General features: G+C 42.2%; 1 protein-coding gene across 2 annotated transcripts in view; it reads right to left on the bottom strand.

Annotated features, from left to right (window-relative positions):
- Nucleotides 1–27,020, bottom strand: part of KCNQ3 (potassium voltage-gated channel subfamily Q member 3) — a 202,982-nt gene that overhangs the window by 25,891 nt on the left and 150,071 nt on the right. For both annotated transcript variants that reach the window (XM_048287175.1, XM_048287172.1), the window contains exons 2-8: nucleotides 10,575–10,665; nucleotides 8,646–8,772; nucleotides 6,773–6,945; nucleotides 4,645–4,800; nucleotides 3,179–3,289; nucleotides 2,173–2,268; nucleotides 735–829 (exon numbers count right to left, since the gene is read on the bottom strand). In XM_048287175.1, the coding sequence (XP_048143132.1) occupies nucleotides 735–829; nucleotides 2,173–2,268; nucleotides 3,179–3,289; nucleotides 4,645–4,800; nucleotides 6,773–6,945; nucleotides 8,646–8,772; nucleotides 10,575–10,665 (849 nt within the window). The remainder of the gene's footprint in view (nucleotides 1–734; nucleotides 830–2,172; nucleotides 2,269–3,178; nucleotides 3,290–4,644; nucleotides 4,801–6,772; nucleotides 6,946–8,645; nucleotides 8,773–10,574; nucleotides 10,666–27,020) is intronic.

The raw sequence follows: 27,020 nt of genomic DNA on the forward strand, positions 1-27,020 counted from the left end.
GAAAAGGAAAGAAATGTACTGAACCTTAATTAAACACTTATGGTGTTGGGTTTTTTTGGGGTTTTTTTGTAGAGGTTTCCTTTTTGAAGTACATGAAATCAATTCTAAAAATAAAACAAAGAAAGGATGAGTGTTTGTAATTTTCCCTTTGAGAAAGCAGGAGTCTGAAACATTTCAAATCAGTTTTGAACAACAGCTGGAGCTTCAGTAGCAGTGCAGTGAGCACAACTACACGTGGAGACCTCTGAGTCAAAAAGAAGTTTAAGGGCACTTTTTTCAGAATGAGGCACAACAGCAAGTCCAGAAAAAAGTTTAAAGCACTAACTTAGATACCTAATGCCCATTATTAGTAGCTCATAGTCTGTAGCTAAAAGTCTTGGCTTTTCATAGGGCTGTATAGGTTTCTTAAAACATTTTAAAATGTTAAGACCTAAATGTGAGAAAGGTGCCTGTTTGACCAGCAAGGAGAGTGAGGATCAGCCTAATTGCTATAAACATATAAACATCTGTTATATCTGAATGTCCTTATGTATGGAACGCTTTCACTGAACTCAGAAGTGGTGACTGAAATTAAACCACCACCTCAAAAAAGACTCCTCTTCCTCAGAAGAGTTTTCTGGAAACTATGTGTTACCTACGAAAGCCTTGTTGACACATATATAAAGTCTATGTGTACCCTGTCCTGACTGATACTTCACAGAAAATGATGATGGAGAGGGGGACAATGCACTTACCTGAAAAATGGAAATGATACAATTGATTCATAAAACCTCCAGGTAGCGACTAAATCAATCCTGTTGGGGTTAGTAGCATAGTATCTCCAGGCAGCCTGAATTACAAGGGAGAGGAAATAATTAGTGTTAGGTTAAGTTATTTCCCAGCTGACTGCAGCCAGACTGTCTCAAAGAACATAACGATGCGCCTGAGTGATTATCTGGAAATTAATTACTAATCAGCCATACCAAATGAGTGTCACTGTATGGAAAAACTATTGACACTTGATTATGATTTGGGAGGGCTGTTAAAGGAGATAGGACATGGAGAGAACCACCAACAGAACGTGACATTACATTAGACTTAACTGGTTTTATTGTCCTCTCTGGTACATCTAAAAGAGCTTCAAGCACTGCTGGACTTGCCTCCTAACGTATCATCAGAGGAAATTTTGCTGAGCAATTTTCTACTCCAGCATTTAGTTCAAATTAAAATTCTCCAAAAAAATTTCTCTAAGCACATACCTAAAATCCACTTTAGCTAAATAAGCTACCTGGTGAGGGGAGATGCTGTAATTTAAAAGGTGAATTCCATTCACAATTCATGCCTGCAGCCCCCTCTGTTTGCTAAAGCATGTTTTTAATGAGAACAGTAATTAATTTTAATGCCACTCAGTCTGTTTCTCCTGAGGACTGGTTTGATCCTGAGCACCAATGCTTCCATTTGATATCACAGAAACTTTCTCTGTCTCTCTGTGAAAATGCTGCCATTTACTTCACTGCCATCAGGATGTGCTCCGTACCTAGTGAGAGTAAATCGTCTCAAATTTGTCAGCACACAGACTAATGATTTTAAGCTTAATGTCCCAAATTCATAACAAAGCCCATAACGGAAGACCAAGTGAGTTAAGGACTATCTTCCCATTGAATTTTTGGATCATCCAGTGACAAAACAGAAGATACAGGGTGTGTTTTAGTTTTTAAAACCCACACATTATTTATGTTATTTGCCTTGATTGAAACTGTCACTGTCTATTGTGTTACTTCTATTGCTGTTTTCACATCAATAACAGCATAACTCTGTTTGCACAGAAAAATATTTTCTGAGGGGAATTGAAAAAATCTGGAGTTTGGAAAGAATGCATTTTCAACAACTTGTTGTCTTTGATTTTGTGGCACTGATGCAGAAGCCAGGTGGTTTCCAGAAGCTAGCAGATGAGACCCTTTCTTCAAAAGACACAGTTCTTCTGAAAGATATTCTGGGAGTTGAAAGACTTCTCAAAACTGCAAGGGCCTCTGGATTATCTAGCTCAGTGTTAAAAACTGACAAAAACGCCTTCTCACCCCCTCCAATGGGAATTGAGAATTTGGGCAGGGGAGGAGTGGTGGCCCTGGTTAACATGATGCAGCAGTCTTCATGCACAAAACTTTTTCAAGGAAGAGGAAAGCGGCTGCAAACCTGAATGAGCTCAGCTGCCGGCTTTCTTCTTTTCTCAAAATGTTTTTGACGATGTTGCTCCTGGACCTTCAATGCCAGCCCTGATCCCAAAATGCCCTGAAAGCATAGAGTGATGCAAGATTTTAGATATTTCTTACTCAGAAAAAAAGGGATGAATGATGAGAGGAAGCAGGTCTGTGGGTGGAGATGGCTACATGGAATCGTTGTGCAGTTCCCATGCCTTTCCTGCTGCCCCACTCATGGGACAGGAGGTTGTCATGATCCTCTCAAGGACCACAGCCACACCAAATCATTAAATCATTTTAAGGTCCTCTACAGACTTCTTGAATGTCAACTGCCTTTCCAAGCTGGAGGTGGCCGGGTGCTGTGTTACTTTCCACTCAGGGTAGAGTGAAACTCTGCTTGTGTGATACAAGAGCTGTGCTAAAACATACTTTGGATTTGGGTATACAGGACTTGTCATCCTCTGTGAAATTCTTTCCAAGTCTGGATCTAAAGGAAAAATATCCTAAAATCTGGGATTGGGACAATTTCTGTTACTGTTCAGCCCATCTCAGTCAGATCTTGTCCCATTCTTATCTGAGGACTTTGCAAATAATGAAATGTGCCCCCAATACTAATTATTAAAATAGTGGGCCCTAAAGACTTTTAAAATATGTCTTGTCAACACCAGTAAACTACCACTTGCCAGTGTACAGTCTCATGAACTGCCTTGTGGTTTGCCAGATTGTTCACTTGCTGGATTAATTTTCTCCTGTGCCAACTAGCACAGTCAGACAATGCCCACATAGTGACTGGAGGAGTATTGGGGTAATGTATTATTCCCAATAGGCTCTGTGCAAGGTTGGGAAGAAACAAGTTGCATTTACTGATACAGACCCGCTCAAGTCTCTGGAGTGCTTCTTAAAAAGGGATTTGGTTCCACTGGTGACTTTGCTAACTTTACCTTCTTTTTGCAAGTGCACAGCGCTGGGCTGGGTCTAACAGAGGAGGGGAAGGTACTTACTGCAGGAAGAGCAAAGAAAGATACTCCAATGAGAGAGAATGTGGCTGCAATCAGCCGTCCCTCCCATGTTTTGGGGGTCTTGTCGCCGTATCCAATCGTAGCGAGGGTGATCTGGGGGCAGAAGGACCAGGACTTGACGTAAGAAAAACAAAGCCAACAGCTCTGTGTCAATGTCACCATGATAGCTGCATAACTCACTTAGCCCTATAGGTGCTTTTGCCCAGCTTTGTGAAATAAGATCTTGATTATGGGCCAACCAGTTTTATTGGTGGCATCATAGTCCCAAGGCATTGCACAGAGAATGGATTTAGTCTCAAAGCTGCTGCCTCTTTTGGATGCATTTGAAGCAAGAGAACTCCACATGAGCCTCCTGCCCACCATCAGTGCACAGTTAGGAATGGGATTTGCCAGTTAGCAGCTTGCAAACCCCTAACAGTAAGCCAGGACTAACTCTACCTGAAGTCCTGGTCTTTTTAAAACAAAGATGATTTTGTGAAAACTTGCTCCTTTCCGGCACAATTGTTAATCTCCAACTGTGTACTTTTTCTGACCACAATAGCACAATGTGCTGGATGTAAAAGGATATGAAAACATCCAGGTGTTCTATGCAACACTTGGTATCTTTTGACTAATAATGGGGGAAGGGGGGTATCTTACATTTATGAGTGAACTACATTAAATAAAAAATAAGCTGCTGAATTTTAGTCACAGCATGACATAGACTTCCTTGACTATCAGTAGCAAAGCCACATGAGTTCTGGAATGGCAGGAACATTCTGTGATTGAATGAGTAGTGGTGCAAACCAATGGTCCTCTCTTCATCAGAAAAGACAAGAACAGAGATATCAAAGGTCCCTCTTGTTCAGCATCCTACCACAAGTGGCATTTCCTGATCTTTGGGGAATACATGGAAGACACAAGAATTATTGAGTTAACCTTTCCAGGAATATTTTTCTACTTTCTGCATCTGAATGCAGAGACATCTTCAGTCACTGGGTCCTTAGGAACCAAACTTCCATGAGTGTCTGCCTCAACTGCCCAAATGTTTGGTGCTCTTTGATAGCCCAACAGACCCATCCATTGGCCAGCTCTGGTTCTGCCATTTTCTGAGGGGCACAGCTCTCACAGGCAGGAAACTGCTGGCATGAGAGCTCAGTCTCCCATACTTTCTTATGCCTGAAGAGAGCTCCTCTAAAAGAGAGGCTTCCCAGACACCAGGAACATAGTTTGATTTCTGAAGGAGGTTTAAGCACCTAAGGACCTTTGTCTGAAAATCAACCTGAAAATCAACAGGATTGTAGATTCTGTTAATTGGTTGTAGGGGCACCCCTACTTTGGTAATGTTACATGAGTAATGTGCCTTTAACCCAAATATAGCAGCACTTGCACTGTGATCTCTAAAACTTTATCTCTTCTTGCATATGAAGTTTTGCAGAAGGGTATAAGGTATTTTTGGAGTCACTTACCAGCCCCCACCACAGTGCATCTGCATAGGTTTCAAACTCCTCTTTCATCTCCACCCCATTAGCATCTTTTTCTGGAACATCTTTTTCAACCAGATAAACAAGAAATGAGGATAAGATGAGTGTCAGGAACCCGATGTACCAAGCAGTGATGAGTTCCTGCAAAAGAAACAGATAAACATGGAAGGGCTGAAAAGAGCCTCAATATCCACAGTGGCAGAGTAAACATCAGGAAGAGAGAGAAGCACAGAGGATAACAGCAGAGGTGTCACTGCTGGTTTTGGTCACATCCATGTCCAGCCCATCTCAGCACTTAGTGGGAAATAATGCAGAGATTTACAGGAATTTGCCCTTACATGGAGTCTTCCTTAGGAGCAGCCTGCAGGAACCTGCAGTTACGGTTCTGCATAAGGCTGGGTTAAGGGCTTAGCTGCACTCATGGCACAGGGGGCTGCAGGGCTCTGTCCCTGACCTTGACTCTTCCTGTTCCTTCTGCCCCTGGGCTTGGTCAGTCTTAGCAAGCAAATCAACATCTCTGCCCTCTCCCGACCTCCAGAGAGACAAGGCTGCAGGATGCACTTCCATCTCTTCATCCATATCAAAGCAGATTCCATTATGAATGATGTTTTCAACATGAATTCATGCAATAACAGACCTTGAAAATAATCTGTGTGCAAACAAACCCCGAACTTCAGTGTTTTAGAGACAATGACTAAAGTGGAGTGTGTGTCTAATCCCACTGAGGTGGGACATGCAGCCACCCAAGTTAAAATCCCAGCAATATCTGAAACAAGGCAGAAACAGGTTTTTTTAAGATCTTCAAAAGTAGGTAAAAAATCAATATTCCAATTCATTTTATGAGAACTGTATTAGGACAAAAAAAGAAAAAATGTTGCAGCTGAGAACTTTGTGATTGAATCCTGAGAAAAGTGAAAAACTTTCTTAGCTAATTTCTGGTGTGCAAGCACAGCAGGAAATTGTTAGCAAAATTGTTTCATCGTTGTCTCCAGTAAAGAAAAGTTCTCACAACCCCTTCTAATCTCCCTCAGCCAGCTGAGGTCTAAAAGTGCCTGATGGGGAACCAAACAAGTAACATTTGAATGAAATCTGACACAATGAATCTTTAACAATTTCTAAACAATGTCTTTGGTACATAGACTTCTTCCATGATCTGTTTCCTGAGAAACATTTTTGACATAAGTGTTTATCTGCCACCTGTCTTGTAGCAAGTTTATATGATGAAGAAGCAGAAGTTGGTAAGAAATGTAGCATGTTGGGTATCCCCATCAGCCCCTACACAGAAGCAAAGTCTAAATATGCTGTGCCAGCTGGCATTTTAGCTTTCAAAACCCCCTAAAATGTCAGGAATGTCATTCATGGCTAAGAAAAAGCAGTATGTATGTAGTGGAGTATATGTAATTTTTCTACATCCTGTGCAGATGAGAAATCTCATCTAGAGGATTTTAAAGCAAATAGTATTTAACTTGTAATAATGTTTTGTGAAAATGCAAGAACACAAGTATCTGTCTGGTGTAAGATAGGTGTGTCTGGTGTGTCTCACTACAGCATCAAGTTAGACCAAGAAAAAATGACTTTAGAAATTTTTGCGTGTCTGGGTACCCACTGTGTCCATCTCTGTATTGTCTGACCTATGCTTCCAAAGAGAAATTTTACCAGTAGATCCCTCTGAAGCCACATTTCTGTGCACATTTCTCAGGCTAATCAGCCTCTTTCCACCCCTTCAGAGTCCTCTTCCATCTGTTGATCAGACAAGTCTGAGAAGCCATTATACAGGCGTTTCAAGTTCACAGGCATTTTTGTCAATGATTTCAGCATCCTACACTATAAAAGGGATGTCTCTGCTCCCATTCAGAGTAAGGGCAAAATTCCTGTTGTAATGTGTGGGAATGAACATGGTCTCACTTCCCAGCATGACTATTGAGCACAGAAAGGTAAAACAAGGGGCAGAAATCGTTCAGAGAATGGAAAATGGAATAAAGCTGGAAGAACAGAACTGTGTTTTGAACTGCTAAACACAACCCCAAGGCACTGCTGTGCCTGTGCATCCCCTCTCTTTCCTTTTACTCTTTCTCCCCAAGCCCCAGCTGAGCCCTGCAAGCTGCTCACTTACTTTGCTATGTGCACAAATAGCTGATCCTAAAAGCTTCCACGTGCCGCCCCGCCTGTCCATTCGGAGCATCCGTAGGATCTGAAGGAAGCGGAGGCTTCTGAGAGATGTTGCCAGAACATTGCCCTGGTTCCCAACAGCAACCACTGGCACTGAGGCAATCAGCACAAAGATATCTGCAAGGCGAAAAGAACAAAGCCTGCCAACAAAAGTGGCCCCATCATCTGCTTCTTAATCCCATCTGGTTGTGCTGCAAATTTCCCTAGGCAAACTTTGAAGCTGCCTGAAAATGCCTTCTCTTGCCGGCTAAACAGATATCTGCACCTGCCACAGTCAGTATCAGGACCAGAACCTCCCAGAAAGCCTTGGGATCTGTTTACAGATCAATGCACTAGACCTGAGACACTGAGCTCACTTAGGGATGCATGGAAACAGCATCCTAATGCTGACAGAAAACCAGCCTTGACTTCATCTGTACCACTGGAACACCACAGTGAACAGGTCAGCAAACGAGAAATTCAGGTTTGATGGTACATTTACCATTTTATTCTTTTGGCTGAGTTTTCCCACTAAAATCTCAAAGCAAGTACTACTATTATTTTTTTTAAATGCTCACAGGAACAACTTCCTGATAACTGATTATATAACTTCTTTTTTTTTCTTTCTTTTCCTTATTTCCCCCTTCTTTTTGACCTATATACACACACAAGAAGAAAGTGGTACCAAACGGTTTCAAACATTCTCTGGGTACTCAGTCTTTGAATTGTCTTTATATATTCTTTGCCGCCAAAAAGAATGGATTTCAGATTTATTCACTTCCAATCATTATCGAAACAAACTCGTACCAGTGACAAATGAGAGATGATATTAATAAATCCAGGATATCTTCAGTTCTTTACCCAGATATCAAGGAGGATTCATTCTTAGAAGTGAGATGACACTTCTACTGAGAAGGCATGAGACAATATCAATCCCACTTGCTCACACTCTGCTGCCTTCACAAACCTACTAGAAGTATAAGAAATATCTGTACAACAGTAGCACCCAAAGGAGCATTACTAAATTGGGGATAGCACAGATGCACAAAGAAAATTTGTTGCAATTTTGTCTATCATTAGACCCATGAGATGAACAAAAGCGGGAGAGGAAAGAGAGGTTTGTATTCATGCAGCACCATGGCTCTCCAGAGTGCTATGTGCTGTACAAATAGAGAACAAAAACCCAGTACTTGGCCTGAAAAGCATCAAAACAAGTGAGGGTATCCTAAAATCAGTGAACGAATGGGGATGACAGGTGCTCTGGGCAGAGTGATCTCCTAAATGTTGGCTGGTTTGTTTGTGGATAAAATGAGGAGTTGCAGGAGGGTATTCAAACATGAATAATGACTAATTATGTTGATAATTACAGGCAGTGCCTTCCAAGTCTGAAAGACAATATGGGTGAAATCACAATGATACTTGTTTGCAAATGCAGACCAACAATACAATTGTAAAACACAACATAAATATGAAAGAAGGTTGGGGAAGATGCGATAGAATTGGGATCTCAAGTAGTTTGAAACTGAAGGCAGAGAGAGTCTTCCTGGGAATGAGCTTAAGAAAAGTGCAGTGGGACTCAGGACAAGGAAAATGTATTTGGAGAGTAGAAGGATTCATTTTTTTCTCACTGACTAAATAGCCAAGTGTCTCTCAAATTAGTTGTTATTGCTGGCTACTTCAAATAAGTGCTCCAAGAAGGACACAAGTCCTGGCATAAAGGCCAGATCTGATTTCAGCGTTCTGTGCACTGCCAGTCACCAGTTCTTTGATATCCTCCAAACTGGCTTAGAAGGAAAAGAACATAATGGGGAAAACTGTAATAGAGAGCATGTGCCTACCCAGCATGCACAAAGGTTTCCTGGCAAATTTGAGTCTCCCCCTCCATCCTTTGTAGCGACAGCAACAGCCAGCAGCCCAGATTCTTAAGGCAAACTCTGCTCCAAAGATGAAAATGGCAAAAGTTTCCTGTATCAAGACACAAACTACATTGTTAGTCTCACAAAATTTTTGCAGTAATTCTGGACACAAGGATACAGCTGAAGGAAACAGATGAGGTGCAAGTGTTAGGATATGTGTGAGAGAGAGGAAAAAAGTGGAGGAGAATCGAGGTTGATGACAGAGGCAAGGCAAAGGGGGGCAGAGTTTTCCAGCCTGCTAAGTACTCAGCAGGAAGGATTTGTCCCTGCCATTGGGTAAATGTGAAGTGCTTACCCTGCCTTAATGGAAGGGCAATTACTTCACAGAAAAACCTCCTGCTCCAAAACGAGCAGACAAATGTGAGTGGTGACTGCAAAGTCCCCAGTGCACTCTGTACCCTCCCCCCAGGGTCACCCACCAGCAGCTTGTTCGTGCAGCCGTATCTGTTGAGGCAGGGGCAGGATACAGGATATTCACATGGTCATAAGTTTAAAGCAATGATAAAGACATATATAAGACAAATTTAAGGCATATATTGTTCCCTTAAATTTCTGGTGAACGAAGGAATGGGATTTTCCACCTTGCTCCAGAACCTTTCTAAGCATGGGGAGAGAATGGGGAGCAGAGAGCTTCTCTGAGGTGCTCAGCAGAGATGGGCCAAGGGCAGCCTGGGACACGTGGTTACTTTTCCTCTCTGTGAATTGCTGGCAAGAGGGAAAAGGGGACATTTCCTCATGCTCATTACCCACAGGTGTTTCTGAAAACTGCAGAGTCACATGAAAACAGGCACAGGAGAAGGAAAAATAACCTCAGGCTTTTTCAAATGTGAAAGATGGGTCTAAGCAGGGTAACAGAGACCAAAAGCGAGTTTCACATTCCCTGAAGGATGAGGGTGTTTTCATACAGGCACTTTTTTAGAAGGAACATGCAAGGGGAATTCACCTTTCATTCCTTTTGGCATTTAGCTCTTGCTTGGATCTATATGTCTCTGGGGGTACAAGGGGAAATGGAAATTGAGATCCTGGAACTAATTTTGCTGTGCAGTTTCTCAAGGGATGCTTTAAACAAGGCCAGGTTAAGATAGACATTGTGCCCTGTATTTTATGATAGCTATGAGAGCAAAGGAAGTTTGTTTTTAGGGTCATTTTCATAAAATGTTGAATTTGCCAATTTATATTTAATGAGGGTTTTCCCCTATTTTTTAATTCTTTTGCTAAATGAGAGGTCTTACTGAAATAAAGTCTTGAGCATGAACTTCAGAATTTATAGAACAAGTAATCTGGAATGTGTTTGCCTGTTGGGGTTCCTTCCCCCTGCCATGGGGTCCGGGGGGAGGGGACTGTTGCAGAAATCCCCACTGCAGCCTTTGCCGTGAGTACATTTTCTCTCAAAGACACTTCCTGCAGCAATTTCAGTTATATTGCTATTGAACACAAGCATGAGTCCAACTCTGATGACCTCCCTTGAAAGAAATACTAGAATTAGTAGGATTCTATAAAATGAATCAAAACTGTTGAAAAATTCCCCCGAAAAAGTTTTCAAGTGTGCTTAGGTCTGGCATGGCCAATAGGAAATATACTGATAATCTGATGGAACAAATGCTAAAAGCCATTATTTAAAAGCCTCAGGCTAGGATTTTTCCTCTCATTTTCTTTATGCTCAGGAACCTCACTTTCTTTTTACTCAGTTGGTGTTGACAATAGACTGTGAACTCTCCAGTATATAAGTGTACAGTCACTGCTCCAGGACCAACAGCACTGCATGCAGAGTTAGTAGTAAGTTTCCATCCCTGCTGATGGGGCTGATTTCAATTCCAGGGCCTTACCAGGGTGATGCCACAATTTACTTACCAGCAAGAGCAGCCAGTCTCCAGAAACCGTCTCATACTCCTTGAAAGTTGTCAGGACAGCTAAGATCAAACACCCCAAGACAATCAGAAACCTGGAATGAAATAAAAGAAAAAAACCCACAGCATTGTTACTCCTCTCTTGTTGGGGTCCCTTCCCCCTGCCATGGAGCCCTGGGAGATGGGCCCTGGGGGGGGGAGACACGGGGTTTCCCTGCCCCTGGTCAGCCTCATTTCCCATTGGTTGTTTTGTGTTCCCTGGTGTGGCCAAGGACCCTCGGGTCCCGTGACTGCGGGGTTCCTGAGCAGAGCCCCAGCCATGCGGCTGGAGAAATAAACGTCTCTGAAACATCTACCACGACTCTGTCCATATATATTTCGTTTCCACGGGACTCCTGGTTTGAAATATGCTTGTTGCAGTAATCCCCGCTGCGACAAACTGGTGGAGGAATGCGAGCAAGATACTGATCCCTGAGGAAGATTCGTGAGTAAAATAACCACTCTAGACCTCTCTCTTCTCATCTTGGTTTGGATATTCTCTCTGGACTATGGAAGAATCGTGGGAAATGGGGCTCTCTGAGCCACAGAAAGAAATGTACCTAGAACTTAAAGGAATCCTTGAACAACAAAACAAGAAAGTATTGGAACCGGGAGATCTAGAACTTTTTTTTAACTGGCTTTTCAAAAATTTCTCCTATATTTCTCGAGAGTTACTTTTTGATATTGAACCTCCTGGATCTTGTCAGGGGTGTTTCTGGGACGAGATCTTGTGGGAAATGAAAGATCAAACAGAACATGTATTAGTGATTGAAGCCTTGCGTGGATCCATGGTAGTCAGTGGAGCTATTCAGGAGCATTTATATGGTCCTATTACCCCTAAAGCAAAGGATGGCCATAGTCCCGTGGCCGAGGCCACGCGGCCGCCATCCCTGTGGCACACGCCAGCAGAGGTGCCTGCGTTGGATACGCCCAGCCCCCTCGGGAGCGCGTGCCTTATCGCGGACCCCATCCCTGTCTCGGGGTCCCCGGCCACGCGACCGCGAGTGAGGGAGCGACGCTGCAGGTGTCGCAGGTGCCATGGGCCACGAGCAGCCAGGAACCGGGCGTCGGCGTGGCAGGCCGCTCTGAGCACACGGCTTGGAGAGCCCTGCGGAGGGAGAAGCGGCGGTTTCCACAGCGACACGAGAAGCTGCGCAGCGCAGCGCCGAAACGGGGCCGCTCTCAAAGCAGCGTGGAGTTGGCCGAGCGGAACCGCTCCCAGGGCACGGAGCTGGCGAGGCGGCGGCCACGTGGGACCAGCATCCACGACAAACATGCAAGCACGTGATAGGAGGAGTTGTAGCCACAAAAGTCACAGGAACTGTGAAATGGTACAATGTAAAAAACAACTATGGATTTATAACACGAGATGATACAGGGGAAGATTTATTCATCCATAGAACTGCCATTAAAAGGAATAACCCTAAAAATTGCCTGCAAAGTGTAGGAGATGGGGAAGTTGTACAGTTTGATATAGTGCAAGGAAAGAAGGGTCTACAAGCAGCAAATGTTACTGGGCCTGGGGGTATTCCAGTCAAAGGCAGCCGTTATGCACAAAATTACAAACAATATCCATCCCAGCAGCTTCCCTACCCACAGCCTACTTTCCCCTTTTACCCTATACCCAATATGAACCCTTTCCTAAGTTTACCCTATCCCCAGTTTATTCCTAATCCGTTTTTCACCCCATGGCTTCCCTATACAATTCCATTTCCCTACAATTCCTCTCCGATGCCGAGGGGGGAATGAAAAGGGGGAGGGAAGAAATTAAACCCTCTCCTGCCTCAGTTTCCCCACAAAGCATGCCCGGAGACTTCTGTCTCCCTTGTGTCAGCCTTAAGATGTTCCGGAGAATCTGCTTAGACATTTAAAAACTCAGGAGGGTGGCTTGTTTTGTCTTGAAACTGTTCTTGTTATGTTTATCCAGTTGTTTTCATTCTCCTTTTATTAAAATAAAACGGGTGAGATGTTGGGGTCCCTTCCCCCCTGCCATGGAGCCCTGGGAGAGGGGTCCTGGGGGGGAGACACGGGGTTTCCCTGCCCCTGCTCAGCCTCATTCCCCATTGGTTGTTTTGTGTTCCCCGGTGTGGCCAAGGACCCTCGGGTCCCGTGACTGCGGGGTTCCTGAGCTGGGCCTCGGCCATGCGGCTGGAGAAATAAACATCTCTGAAACATCTACCACGAATCTGTCCATATATACTTCGCTTCCACGGGACTCCTGGTTTGAAATATGCTTGTTGCAGTAATCCCCGCTGCGACACTCTCTGTATTTGCACTGGAGATATTGCCTATAAAAGCCTGAGTAGAAACCTCCAAGGGACGGCTGCTTCCCGTTGGCGAGCAGTGAGGTGGGCTTTTATGAAGATCAAGGGTTCTCAACCAGGATGGAGCAGGGGGAACTGGCAGTCATGGCAAGAACCTGAGTCGGGATGCTCCTGGCCAGACATGCTTTAATTAACTCACATTCTTCAAGAATGAAATGGGTGATAGTGCATTTTCAGAAGGGATTGTTTGATATGGCAGAGGATTTTATTGCTCAGGAGGTCTATTCCAAGCTGTGTGCTACCCAGAATGGCACTGCAGTTACAGTGCAATGGCTCTGCTTGGCACACCCTGAGGCCTGGGAAACAGTAAACACTTCATTATAATGAAGCACCAGGACAAACCCGCCCTTGAAAACTGCATTGCATTTCTTTTTGTTTTTCTTCCTTTTTGCAATCATTTCTATGCAGATGAAAAGATGAAAAGGTTTGAAAGAGTAACAAGAGAGAGTAAATTTCTGCTCTCCAGTAAACAAAGTGTGTGATAAATCACTGCCCCTGTGTTATTTTCTGTCTGTGAGGCTCCAGAACACAGAGATTTGACTAAAAATTTAACTCCCACTGCTGGTAAATCCAATTCATTCTAATTGATCTGGTTTGCAAAAACTATTCCCAGGTTCAAGCTATTCAAATTCTTTTATACAAGTGATTACTGTGAAGCAAAGTGGGGCAAGCTCATATGCTGGTACTTCATGTACCCAGATCATGGGCATTTTAATGTGCTTCCAAAACCTGATCCACAGGAACAGAGGGGCAGGTGGCCATGGAAATATTTTGAGTTTAATGAATAAATTAGAAGGATGTCTTTGTAAAAGCTCTGGATCCACTGCTTTCATAGCTAGAGTACATCAAAGAAATGATAGGCATTAGGTACTGAAATCATCCAGGGAAAAAAGCTTGTGAAGAATCAAGCTGTGTTTATGTGTAATACCTGTTTTGAATTTCAATCTGGTTCCTGTAGTGTGATTTCATTTCTTGCTGAGTAAAACTCCACTTTGTTTCACTGGGTGAAATGAACAGAGCCAGAACCTGCAGAGTGGAGGCAGTAACCAGGGACTCAGCTCAGCTCAGCAACTCGTGTCCTCTAACCTGCCTTGGTGTCTTGGGGTGACTTTATGATGTGTATCCCATATCGCTGCCCTATGCCCAGAAATTAATTCTTGTGCCTTTCTATGCCTCTAAACTGAGCCTGAGAGGGGAAAGGAAAAACTGAGCAAAACTTTTTCAAAGCAGTTTGCAGCTTGTTCAAGGTCACACAGAGATAGGGACTTTTTTTCCCCAGCTGTTGCAGGGGAGCGAGGAAGCACCCGGCTTGCTGCTCCCAGGTCAGTTTCTGACCAGTTGTTCAGTTTCTTTTTCTCCGGAGAGAGACTGAGAGTTGAACTTTTTTTCCTTCCCTGGAATTTTGGATTTTCTCCCTGTTCTACTGGACTGCTTCAATATCAGAACACATCAGGAGGACTTTCCACCGGGCACAGAGGACCTGGCCCTGGGCCAAGCCCCAGCTCCGAGGAGACCACAGGGAGGACTCTGACACTTTCCCAGGTTTTTTTCTCCACAGAGAGACATTTTATTATTTAGCATTATTTTCCTTTTCCCATGTGTTTGTTAAATAAATAGGTTTTATCTCTTTCAATTTCCTTTGAGGAAAATTTATTTTTTCCTGAACCTGGTGGGGGAGGGGTGGTGACCTGCCTTCTCTCAGAGGATGTATTTCTACATTTGGCCAAACCGGCACACTTGGGTTTTCCTTTCCTTCATGTCTGAGAAAACCTAGGGCTAAAGAAGGTATTCTGAGAATGTGCAACTCATTTGCAGCTGGAGTGAAAGGACAGAGGTGAACTCCAGATAGCTCCTTCTGCCTCTTGGAGGGAATTTCCTCTGAGCAGCATCCACTAGGACCCTCCATGTAAGGAAAAGACAACAGTGAAATACATCATAGCAAACCCTGAAGGATTACTTTGCTGTGGCTTTTCTGAAATTCACTGTTCTTATGCCAGGAAAACTTCTGATCAGCCATTTCGAGAAAGGTTAGAACAGAAGTATATAAATGTGTTTGCTCATGCTAAATAATTTTGGATTTCTTTGTCAAGTTTCACTTTTCCCATTCCCCAGCCTTGCTCTAGAGCATGGGTTATGTAGTTGGCAGGAAACAGACCAAAATGTGTCTCTTGCCATCTACCTACAACCACACTCTTGCTGCTCAAGACACTTGGCAGTTCATGTAGCAATTTTGTGGTGCTCCTGCCATGCCCTTGAGCTTACTCTGTCACACCATACCTTGTCCCCACTTTGCAGTTATAAAGCCAGTGGCTCCCTGGCTTCCCAAGACCCATGATCCAGCAGTCCTGAACCCCCAAGAGCGAGCTGGTGAAAACTAAACAAAGACAACATGATTCCTTTGAGTAACTATAAGCCACCTGTGCTCTGCCGCAGTACAGCCTTTACAGTGGTACCACCACTAACACTCCATTTAGAGCCTTGAGCAGCTGCTTCTTGGTACTTTCCATTACAGCCGCTACTTTATACCATGTGAAAATTCAGTCACCCATCAGCTCACAAGCATCATTTCAATGATTTAATGAAAGGCGAAACACACTGAAAGCAGTCCAAGGAAATTACATCATTACATTACATAATAGGCTACTTAAACTGCAGGCTTGAATTTATGATATAATTTAACAAAACACCACTGTCAATTAAAGATGATGCACAGATTTGTGTACAAAAGGAAGACAGAAGATAAGTTAGTAGTGAAATCGTCATATTTTTTGCCTAAAAATGCCTGAGGTTTTACCACTAGAGGGTACCTGTGCTCCACAGAGCGAGGGGATACAGCTCCCTGGTTTTCCTTCCCCATGAAACGGACTCAAGGCAGGTGATGTTCAGGTGAGCTCACCCACTTATGTGATATAAGGAAAGGGATCTCTCAGTGATGAAAACGTTTTGTCAATAAAAATCCAAGATGCTGGCACCGAAGGAAAACTGCTTAGTGTTGTTGGGGGTGCTGCTTGTCCAATCTCTCCATGTGGCACAGCCCACACTGCAAGTCCCAGCTCCAAGTGAGAGCCCACCCACGAGAACAACAGATCATGCAGAACAAAAACCCCACTAGAAGTAGGGTGAGAGGGTAATACTGAAGATCACAAGTTTTCATAAATAAATCTTGAGGGAAAATCTGAGAAGAGGTTGTGGCCTGAACCCCCCATTGAAGGAAGTGCATGAAAGCACCTCAGAGGTGCCATTGCTGAGTGGGAACCCCAAAACCACAGAGCCCACAGAGCCACACTCCTGCTCTTTCCTGCAGGACACTGGGGTGTGAAGGGATGAAAAGCCTGTGTTTGTACTCATAACCACAACCCATCTTGGAAGGGTCAGCTTTCCTCCTGCTGCACCATTTCCAAGGGATAAACACCAACTGCAAACACCCACAAGTTAATCAGCTCACAGCAGTCCTCCTCAGCATCTGCAATAATTATGACTGCGGCTCAGAGCACGCCATCAATTTTAATCTGCATTGATGATACACAGCCCTGCCTCTTCTGGTCTGGATCTTGGTGGTTTTGAAGCTTGCAAGTCTTCTTGTGTCCTCTTTCTATGGAAGATGCTATGCTATACAGATGGCATGCTTCTTACATCAGTCCCCCTTGCTCAGCAAAGATGATAACAAGCTTCACCTTCCCCTTGCTGCTTCTGCCCATATTGTGGGCACACCTATGCCCATGTGGTGGCCATGCAAACATAAAGACAGTTGGCAACAGGACAATACCTGAGTCTACACTGCCTAATTTAATCTTGTAGAGGCAGCAGTGTGGGCTGAGTGGTTGAGTCTGGCTGTAAAATCGTAACAGGCAAATCACAGGGTAAGAAACTGCTGAAATCACAGAGGATGAGCAGGAGGAAGGCTGCCACTGACCTGGGGAATCAAGGGACAGAAGGGGAGGAAATCTGAAATTTACTCACAGTTATAATGAGTCACGGGACATAGAGCACTAAGAGTTAGAAGAAAGAAATAGGATGAAACTCAAGGTTAAAAATGAGAATTGAGTCCTATTAAGTCAAAGCTTCCTATTAAACAGGCTTGCAGCAGGTGGCAGTCCAGACTTCAAGAATGTGTTTCACATATGCTAAATGAGGATCTGAATGTGTTCTTCAGCTTTTTAGAATCATCCTCGCCAGTATTTTACATAATTTTTCACAGCATGTTACATGGTTCCTATTTGCAGCATTATGACTTAAAAATGTGATTAGTTTGTTGTATGCATAGGTTCCTGACCACAAAATGGGAGTGCTCTTTTGTCACTGTCACAAATAATATATTATTCAGGTCAATATATTTTCTTAGTCTTAGAAATTGAATGTTTAATACTCATATTTTCTGATTGCACTATTTTGGTGTATTAAAAAGAATATTAAAAAAAATTCTTTCCCAGAAAAGAAATAGTTTATGACTATGCATGATCATGAATCTAATGTTTCTTGTATGAACAGCACAGACTGTTTTGCTTTGTAAATTTTTACTTATTTTAATATTTCCCATTCTTTGAGTTATTATTTTATATCTGTTTTCATTTGAAGCCAATAGAATGCAGATCTAGCTGAGAACATTTATATGTTTTATATACACATCTTCTCAACCTGCTTCCTGTTCACCATTCCATCCTTCAGAATTGTAGGAGCAGATCCCGCAGTAATTTGCCTGTAATCTATTCCAAAGCAGCTTCCCTATGGAGCTGTCTTGAGCACTAGATATATCACAGGCAGGCCAAACATTTGCATCTGGTATCATTTTGACACATTTTTGTGCTGTAGCACAAAATGTTAAGTCACAGTGAAGTTTAGTTAATAGGGAGGAAAATGTGCTTCTAGTGTACAGCTCAGGTTGATTTAAAGCAAAGAGCTCAAGTTGGACAGGAGCGCCTACAGAGGATATATATTCTCTTAAAGAACAGACTGGTGATGACTTCTTGTGGAGAGTTTTACTGTGTAAATGAGCTGAATTCCACCCCTTATGTTCACCCTTGGTTTAGATATAATTACAAACACCACCTCTTAATAATGTTTATGTATTTTTTACTATTGAAAGGATTAGCCAGCCAGCCACCCGCAGCAGTCCTACATGACCAGGTTTTTCTGAAATCCCTTACTGTAAATTTAGGAATCCCATCTACATGTGTTCAAGGATCCTGGTTACAAAATTATAATCCAGGCTTTGGGCAGGAAAGCTTCTTGAACAGTTTTTAATAAGAAATCCCCTATTACAATAGTGCACAGGTTGCTGTTTGCTCTCTCATCTTCAATATCACTTCTTGCAAGACATTGTGACTTTTCTGTCTCCAAATTTTCTTATGAATCTTAGATTTTTCTGCTTTGCTTAATTTGGTACTTTATTTTCTTCCCTTAAAACTTGTGCTCTGGTTTCATTATGCTCTGCCACCTGGTAAATGCTAATGGAATTCTCTAAGACTGTGATATATAAGGAAAATCTGGCAGTGTTCTGCTAAATTTTTGGTTTCGGGTATCCAAAGCAATATGGTTCTAAACCATGATTCCCACACAGTTTCCCAAATTTCATACTGGAACAACCTTATTTTCTTCAGCTATTGGCATTTACCCATAAGGATTAAAAATGCATCTTTTCTCACAGTTCTTTCAGTTGCTCCATATTCCTACCCACCATCTTTTTCTCTACTTCCAAACTTCATTTTTCACAGAACATCTGCAGTATCTTGCACTGATCACTTTATGGTTGCTAATGAGAAGCTTGAGTCAGGGTTTTTAACACTAAAAAAAATGACACTACCAAATATTTGAGAGCAGCTCTTCAGAGGCAAGGGAATGCATGCCTGATTTCCGCAGACTCGGGAATACTCGGTGTTTAATATTTAGATACTTGAATCTTTGCACTCCTAAGCAATAGGCCAGAGATCAGTTAAGGGTGACAGGAAAAATCCAAACATTTTATGAGGCTACAAAAGGGCAGGGGATGCAGGGAAAAGCACTGAGAGCTTTTAGTGGAGCTCCTGGAAGAAAAGAGAAAAAGCAGCAAGTCCTGCAGAAGGGATGTCCTAAGGTTCCTCTTTCTTTGCATCCACAGATTCTACTGAGTGCACACACACAGCTCCATGCAGAAATCCCTGTCTGAGTGCCATTATACAGCAAGGACAGGGTAGAAATACCATGCTCAGTAAACTGTATTGTACTCTTTCTCACCTGCAAAGGCAGAGGCAGAAAAAAGTGCTCCGCACGATGCTGAAGGAAACCCTAGGAAGTAAGGAAAGATCCCCAAAAGATCCATAGTCTCACTGGCATACAAGATGACCTGGCAGGTGATGAGGTGGTAGCCCAGAATGATGTTTGTCCTTTGGTGACAGAAGTGACAGAAGTGACAGACATTGTCCCTCTCACAGTAGGAAGCTGAGGTAGAAAAGCTCAAACCTTTACTCATGTCATATTTTTGATGACCTTCGGCTCTCATTGGCCTCTGAATGGGCTTCACTGCTGTTTCCTTAAGTCTGGAAAGCTTTTAAAATCAAGATCTGGGGGAGGGAAACTGTGTTTCACAGCAGGGCATTTAGGGTGAAAAAGAGAAGTTTTTATATCAGATGGTTCCTCTTTCCTCTTCTCCATGTACAAGCTAAGAGCCAGGTTAAAGACCCCTTGTCCCACTTTTTTTCAGGTCCAGTCCTTTTTCTTCTGAGCCCTGTTGACCACCATTGCCATCTTTCTCAGGGAGTCTGGCATGCTGGTATGTTTTGGGTCAGCAATGTCACACAGCACAGACACCATCAACCTGGATTTTCTGCTCAAGGGGACTTTCCAGAAGAATGGCCTGACACATTTCCCAGGTTTGCTGGTATGAGACTGCAGAACAGCCCAGAGTACTACATTTCCCTGCCTGTTTTTTCTCAGTTTAGAAGACAAGAGTCACATACCAATATCCTATTTCCTTCCCAGGACAGGTATTAAAAGTGCTCCAAAATTCCTGGCACATGTAAGTTACTGGGAGAGACCAAGGTATCCTCTCACATGGGTGACTGACTGGGGGACAGCTGAAGTGAAGGAGAGGCAATGATAGCATTAGCTACCAAGGGGTTAGATGTCTCCTATTGCCCTGCAGACTGAATAAGGATGGAAAAGCTCCTGACCATTGCAACTAAATATTCTGAGTTTCTTCATTAGTGGTTTTAAATTCTATTTTTATACTAAGTGAAGGACATCAGACTTTTATCTGCCATGACCAGAACGCCTATCCATGGGCTTATCTCTGGCTGGCAGCAAGCTGCTAATTGAGTTGAGACACACAGACTACAGAACACAGTGAGCCATGCAGTGCAGCAGAGCAGGGAGAGCACAGAGACAAACCACATCACCCAGCAGCCCCAGCTGCAAAAACCACAAATCAAATGAGTTGCAGAAATGTTTCTGACAGGTCATTCTCCAAAGGACATTAAAAAACTTGCATGAAACCATTTAAAGGTAAACCTTATGATTCCTACATTGGTTTCTGCAAAATTTTGCAAAATAAAAGTGAAGGAATTTTGAAAGCCAGTCTGTAATTGAGTATTCAAGTGCCCAGCCTTCAGCAAACTCTGTAAAGAAGTGAATATAGATTATAGAAAGAGCCTAAGGTAAGAGTAGCAATCATACATATCAATGCTTAAACATCTGGAGAAAAATTTCTAGGAAGACACCTCTTTAAATGTCATCAAGAATGCTGTGTCCAGAGGGACAAAAGATCTAGGAGTGTACTTCCAAACATGACAAAATCTCAGGGGTACACAAGATTTAGGGTGTCTCACAGGCACATGCACTGATCTCCCCCACAAACCCTTCCTGTTTCTTTAGAAAGGAGAGGAATGAGTTATACCCTCTGAATAAATGTTTAGAAATCTCCAAAGAAGGTAAATGAGCATAACTTCTGGACTGACACTTGTGACTTCTGCCTTGATTGAACACTGTTGTGATATTTTCTACCTTCCCATTTGAAATCAATTAAGATCAAAAGACTGTAAGAGACAGTAAAAACAAACAAGCAGAAAAACCCAGTCAAAGAGCACACCCACCCTTTCTTTCACTTGTCCAAAGTCCCTTTTCTCACAGGCACTCACATCAAATACATTAGGCCCTCCAAAAGTGGCATAGCTGAAAGTCAATTTCCAATACGAAGGCAGCACTGTCTAGAAAAAGCCTCTGTAGTCTCTAATACAGAGTTACTAGGTAGGAAATTGATAATAATAATAATTTGGTGGTTAGACAGATTCTTACAATGAACTGAAAAGAGAATGTTTATTATTTATGCAAGACTTCAACCCATTTGGGAGTTTTGAGAGTTGGATGTTTTTCTATTTTTGACTCTACATTGCAAACCCCTTACTTTCAAAAATGGCAATACTTCCAGCCCAATGTAGCACTTCAGCCATGTGGAATTGCCAATTGAAAAAACAGTTTCCATCTGGGACTGTATCTTCTTTGCCTGTGCCTTCTCAAACTCATCACACACTCAGGTGAGAACATGAGCACTTTCTGCAAGGGTCTCAGTTCTCACCTGGAGTGGGACATTCAGAAAAAATCTGCATGGTGCCATTCCCAATGGACTTTTTAGCCTGCTCAAAGATTTGCAGTTGTGTAAGGAAGAGGCGCATGGCTGCACATGACCTGCACCCCACAACCACACTGCCAGTACACTCCAGGTCCAGGTAACAGTTCAGTGGGTTTTCCATTATGGGCAATGAAGGGTGTCCTGATAATGCAGCTCCTGTGGAGCCAGGCATATGGCTCAGTTCTCTCACATTAAGTAGGATCTCTGGATTTTTTGGCATAAATTCCACAGTGAGCTCTATAATTTTGCACCCAAGGTGGTCACAGTCATGCTTGTGACATGGGGCACTTGACTCAGGACTTTTCCGGCTAAAAGCATGAAGTATTACAGCTAGAATGGAAGATAGATGTTTTCCACATAGGGTTTAATCACTGCCTGACCTAGAGAAAATCAGACAAAGGTCTCAGATCTTTGCTTTGAACTATCCAGTTGCTGGTGTTTTTTAAATCCAGGAGGACTTTCTGAAATCTTTCTTTAAGTGAAGAGTGCAGAGTCATTACTGCAACTTAGATTATTTGACAACACTGCACATCACATTTCTTAACAATCTGGTCTGTAGACTATGACCCACCCAGAGATCCAGTGGTGCTGTAAAACAAACTCACATCAATCACTCAGGGAAGTATTTCTTACTGTGCAGAATGAAGAGAGGATGAGCTGCCCTCACTTTATCCACAAGGAGAGAAGAAGAGGAAAAAGAATCAGTGCTAAAAGACACAAGGGCTAAACTTCACATTACAGGAGCTGTGGATAAAATGAACAGTGGTGGTGTAGAGGAATGCTTTTTCTTGGAATACACAAATTTACACAGACAAAACACCGTGTTAATAGACCAAATTTCACTGGGAATTAAACCAAATTTTTAATCCAGTTTGACTTGATGCTGTTCCTATAAACCTTTTCTCACACCAGACTCTTCACTTTTGCTTTTTGCTCCATAGCAGGTTATTGTTTGGCATTTGTGATCAGTCAGACAACAAGGATTCACAGCTCTGGCTCATTTCCAGTACCCCAGAAAATGGCATTAGCTAGGGGCCAGGGGAAGGGGACCGAATGCAGAATATTCTTATATATCTCTCTAGAACAGAACTGGGAATGTCTCAGAGGCTCTAGATTATCTCAGATAAAATAGCCATTTTTAAGTATATCAGTGTAGGAGTCTATCTCAGTCTGATCCCAAGGGATGGGCTTTTATCCAATAATGATGGACACCATGATGCAAATCCACTCTCATGTTGCTTCTCCACAGGGAAACAGATACTCCTCTCCTAGGTTCTGTTGCATTCTTCCAGCCCTGTATGGAAACTGAAGATCCCCCATGGAGTCTCACAGTGCACTTGGTGCATGTGACCCGAGCCCCAAATTTTTGTGGTTTTGAAGGAGATGGCTCCATTACACCAACCAAGGTTATTCCCAGAGTCCTGGCTCTGAGCACAATGCCACATGGATGAAAATCCCTTTGGGATGTGAACCTGACCATGGTCTCCTAATCACACCTTCCCCAGGTGGCCAAATGCTCAATGTCAGGCTCTTTCTCTCAGTGTAGACATTAAAACCCTCCTTCCCTGTAACTCAGCCTCACTCCAATCAAACCACTACCACAGATCTTCTTCTTCTTCTTTTTTTTTCTGCCTTTCAAAATATATTTGAGGGCTTCTCATCTCTGATAGTTCTATATGAACATTGGGATTTTTTTTAATATCTATATGTTGGGAAGATAAAATGGTTTAACACATAGCAAGATATGTGACCTGGATAGAAACGTGAGGGGTATGATCAATTGTTTAAAGGCAAATCCCTTTATAAGAGTAGTTTTCATAACGTCTTTAAACTAACAAGAGTAGGTCAGTAGCTTTAAAATGTTTCAGCAAAGGTGCTTACAGAGGCTGTGTTATGTGGAATTTCTGTAAGATCTGCATCTCCATAGGAAAGAGCATTGAAGGGTCTGCAGCTGCAGACCCATAGTGCTGATGGAGCGCTGAGGCCAACACAGCAACAGCTGAAGCGTGGGGTGCAGATAAGTTATTTGTGCTCCTTTCCCATCTCCAGTTCACATTCATTAGCAAATGATGAGTTGTGTTAACATGGCAAATGAATCACAACCTCAGTGAAGGTGAACTTTGGATAAGCTCTTTGGAGGTCATTGTATCCTCAGGACTCTGATTTACACAACAGAACGGTATCATTAGCACACAGTATTTGTACCTATGTAAATCTGATGCTGTTTTAAAGAATTTCTGCTGGTTTGCATTACCATAAATGATTAATCAGCATTCAAAATTCAGAATGATCATCTGTAAGCATGTAACATTTCATTTGATGCCTGAAGTTGAAGTCTTTGGAGGAGGTTATCAGTCTTTTCCAGACCTGTCCAATTTTATTCCTGAAATGTTTCACCAGCATCTGCAACAATGCATCTCAACACAATGTATGATGGCCCTTTTGCTCAACTGACTCATTAGTGTCTCAGATTGCATTATCCCTGTTTAACCTGACAGATTCAAACAATGACAGTTCTATCAAACCCTCAGGAAAAAATGGCAATATGGAAGGAGATATTTTTGGTTTTATTTGAAGAAAGAAATCTATTGAGTTGAATAAGTAAATTGTAATCGCAGAGATTTCAGCATACGTAAAGCACATTTAGAAAAATAGAAAAAATTGCAGTAATGAGAAGTTCTGCATGCAGAACACAATCTAGCAAAGCAGTTAAATCTGTGCTAAGAAGCTCCGTTAGGATTAGCATGTTTTTATCCTCAAAAACCATGAACGTCTGTGTGTTTCCTAGATGGAACAGCTGGTTTTATAGAAAGAAGGTCCTCTGTAACAGAGGAATACTGGGCACAGTGGGACCTAGCCTTGACATAACTTTCTTATTCTTACTTGACATCCATGGGAACAGGACTTCCTATTCCTAATTCAAGTTTTGCCACCTTTTTTTGTTGTGGTATCAGTGCAGAAAGTGGCTGGAATTTCAGCATAATAATGAATCAACAAGGGTGGAGAGTTAAATCCATTTTCAGGTGTAGCATGACAGATCTGACCAGCCAGAGAGCCAATAAAGCTCACTCAGTGAGCTGAACAGACCTCTGAGCATCACAGACAGTACCAGCTAGATTAGCGGGACAGTAGACACGTAAATCATCTGTACACACACAGATATATGGGTGCCTGAACTGAATATCCAAACTGTGCCTTGAATTTTATCTCATGTTGGTGAACAGAAACAGAAAGTCTGTGGCAGAAAGTAACAACACTATGTTCTGCTCACAGCTTGCAGTGCCTCTGCCAGTTCTGAATACTGGGGATGGGGAAGGTTTGCATCAGACACGTAGAGATTTTCCCTTTTACTGTAAAATTAAGACTGTTGCATAGGGACAAATTTCAGGTCTAGGTTTTTATTGACTTCCCAGACAACCATGAGGTTTGACACAGGCATCTGAAGTGTGTGGAAAATGTGTGAAAGATGTCCCTCTACATCCCATCAGGACATGTCCAGCGATAGGGTGGCACACTTGCCATGTGACTACAGAAAACATTAGCAAGTGAGTACTAGGCTGTAACTCTTTCCTGGGTGAAAGACCTGCTGACTCAGATGATCCTTCCAGTATCTCAGTGCTGTGATTAAATAGGGATCTTAGCCCTGGCTATCTACAGCATTGGCTATCCGTTTGTATTTGGTATAATGTGGCTTGAAGTTTTTCTCAACACTGACTAATTATTTAGCTCATAGGCTCTAACTGTTTCAGGGGTGTTTTCTGAGCAGTCTCGATCAAGATCCTCATGACTAATTGCACATTGATTTTTCCATTGCTTACCAGCACCAGTAGTCCAAAAAAGGTTCCGAATTCTGGTCTATACTCAAAGTAGTCCATATTTTTTTTAAACAGGAAATTAAGGAGCTGGTCCCAGGCAGCTCATCTGGGGAGCCAAAATTAATAATGAGTTGTTCTTAGAAATACCTCCCCCATGCCATTTTTACCCTCCAGTGTGATGACTTCTACTGTTTTTCCACAGACAAGACAACTATGAAAGTAAGAGTTTCCAAAGAAAAAAAACTTAGTTTCTCCTGTAAGGAGAGTTATAGCTAGAAAAAAAATCAAAGAAACCAAGTATTGAAATCCCAGTAAAATTATAAGACCCAGTAACTACTTGTTTTCAAGTTATTTGAATACTGGGGATGCTGTGGTAAGTCTAAGGATAAAGCTAATTACTCACAAGAACAAAATTTTAAAGGATTTCATGGTGAATGCTTCACATTAAATTATTGGCACTATTTTGATCACTGTGACATTTTAAAAATAAGCACATGGTTATACTCCGCTTGCTTCTAAGGTTATTAGATATGTCTCAAGGTGCCTGCTTTAGGTGTACACTAAAGAGATGTAATGTGGCTGTGGATGCTGTTTATCTAACACAAGTGATTCAACATGCCCACGACAGAAAGCATGTAATTAAGTTCTGCACATACCATTACTGGAGTTATGGGGCAAGCTAAGAAATATTTCACTCTTTAGACTCTTGGCGAAACTTGTGCTCCTTCTTCCAGCATGTATCATTATGTTCTTTCCTTCACAGGACAAAAGAATACAAAAGTGTGTGAAATGTTTCAAACACAAATATTGTTTTGCCAGGAATTTTGAGTCATTGTATTTATGTAAGAAATGTCACACTGTGCACAAAAGCAGAAGCAGCTTTTCCCTTGGGCCTCACAGTAGAAATTAATAATGCAGTCGTCATTTTGTACATTCTGTTGCATCTTTCAACCTTGCTCCACTGCTTATAATCATGTCATTTTTATTCATTCTGTAATTATTTAACATGTGGAAGTTCTTTATGTTGGAGGATACTGTCATATATAAATGTTTTCTCACCTCCTGAAAATAGTTTCGGTTTTTCTGTTTTATTTATTTATTTATTTATTTATTTTACTCTGTTTATTTATTTCCAGCACAGTTTTTATTAGTGCCCTAGTTTACAGAGCAGGGAATAAATTGTACATGTCTGTCTATTCATCCTTTATTACAGCATTAACCTTTCCATTATCCCCTCAAAAGCAGGGTTTATATTGCAACCATTAGATCCAGCAATGACTTCATCAGCTAATTTAGCAGCAATCCCAATCAGTCAGTTGATGGCCCACAGATCCAAACTTCATGAGTTAGATGATAAAAGAAGTAAGAAGAAATAACAGCTAAAACCAGATTGAATTCAGGGGTTATTGGCTCCTCTCCACTTGCTTTTATGGTACAGCAAGTTAGCTAGATTGGACTCACACAATGTCCCTAATTGATAAGGTAGCAGTGCATCAGAACAGACATTTTTTGCACGCATGAATTTTGTTAATTACCTCCATTCAGCTAGGAACAAATTAAATATAGATTAATTTCCTAGGATTCACATATAAAAAAATCCAGATTTATTTCATAGGTATATATGAAACATATAACTTTGCTTTTGGGAGCTACCAGTTCCTGTTTTAGTCTCA

This window comes from Corvus hawaiiensis, chromosome 26 (genome assembly GCF_020740725.1).
Source record: "Corvus hawaiiensis isolate bCorHaw1 chromosome 26, bCorHaw1.pri.cur, whole genome shotgun sequence".
Classification (NCBI taxonomy): Eukaryota; Metazoa; Chordata; class Aves; order Passeriformes; family Corvidae; genus Corvus; species Corvus hawaiiensis.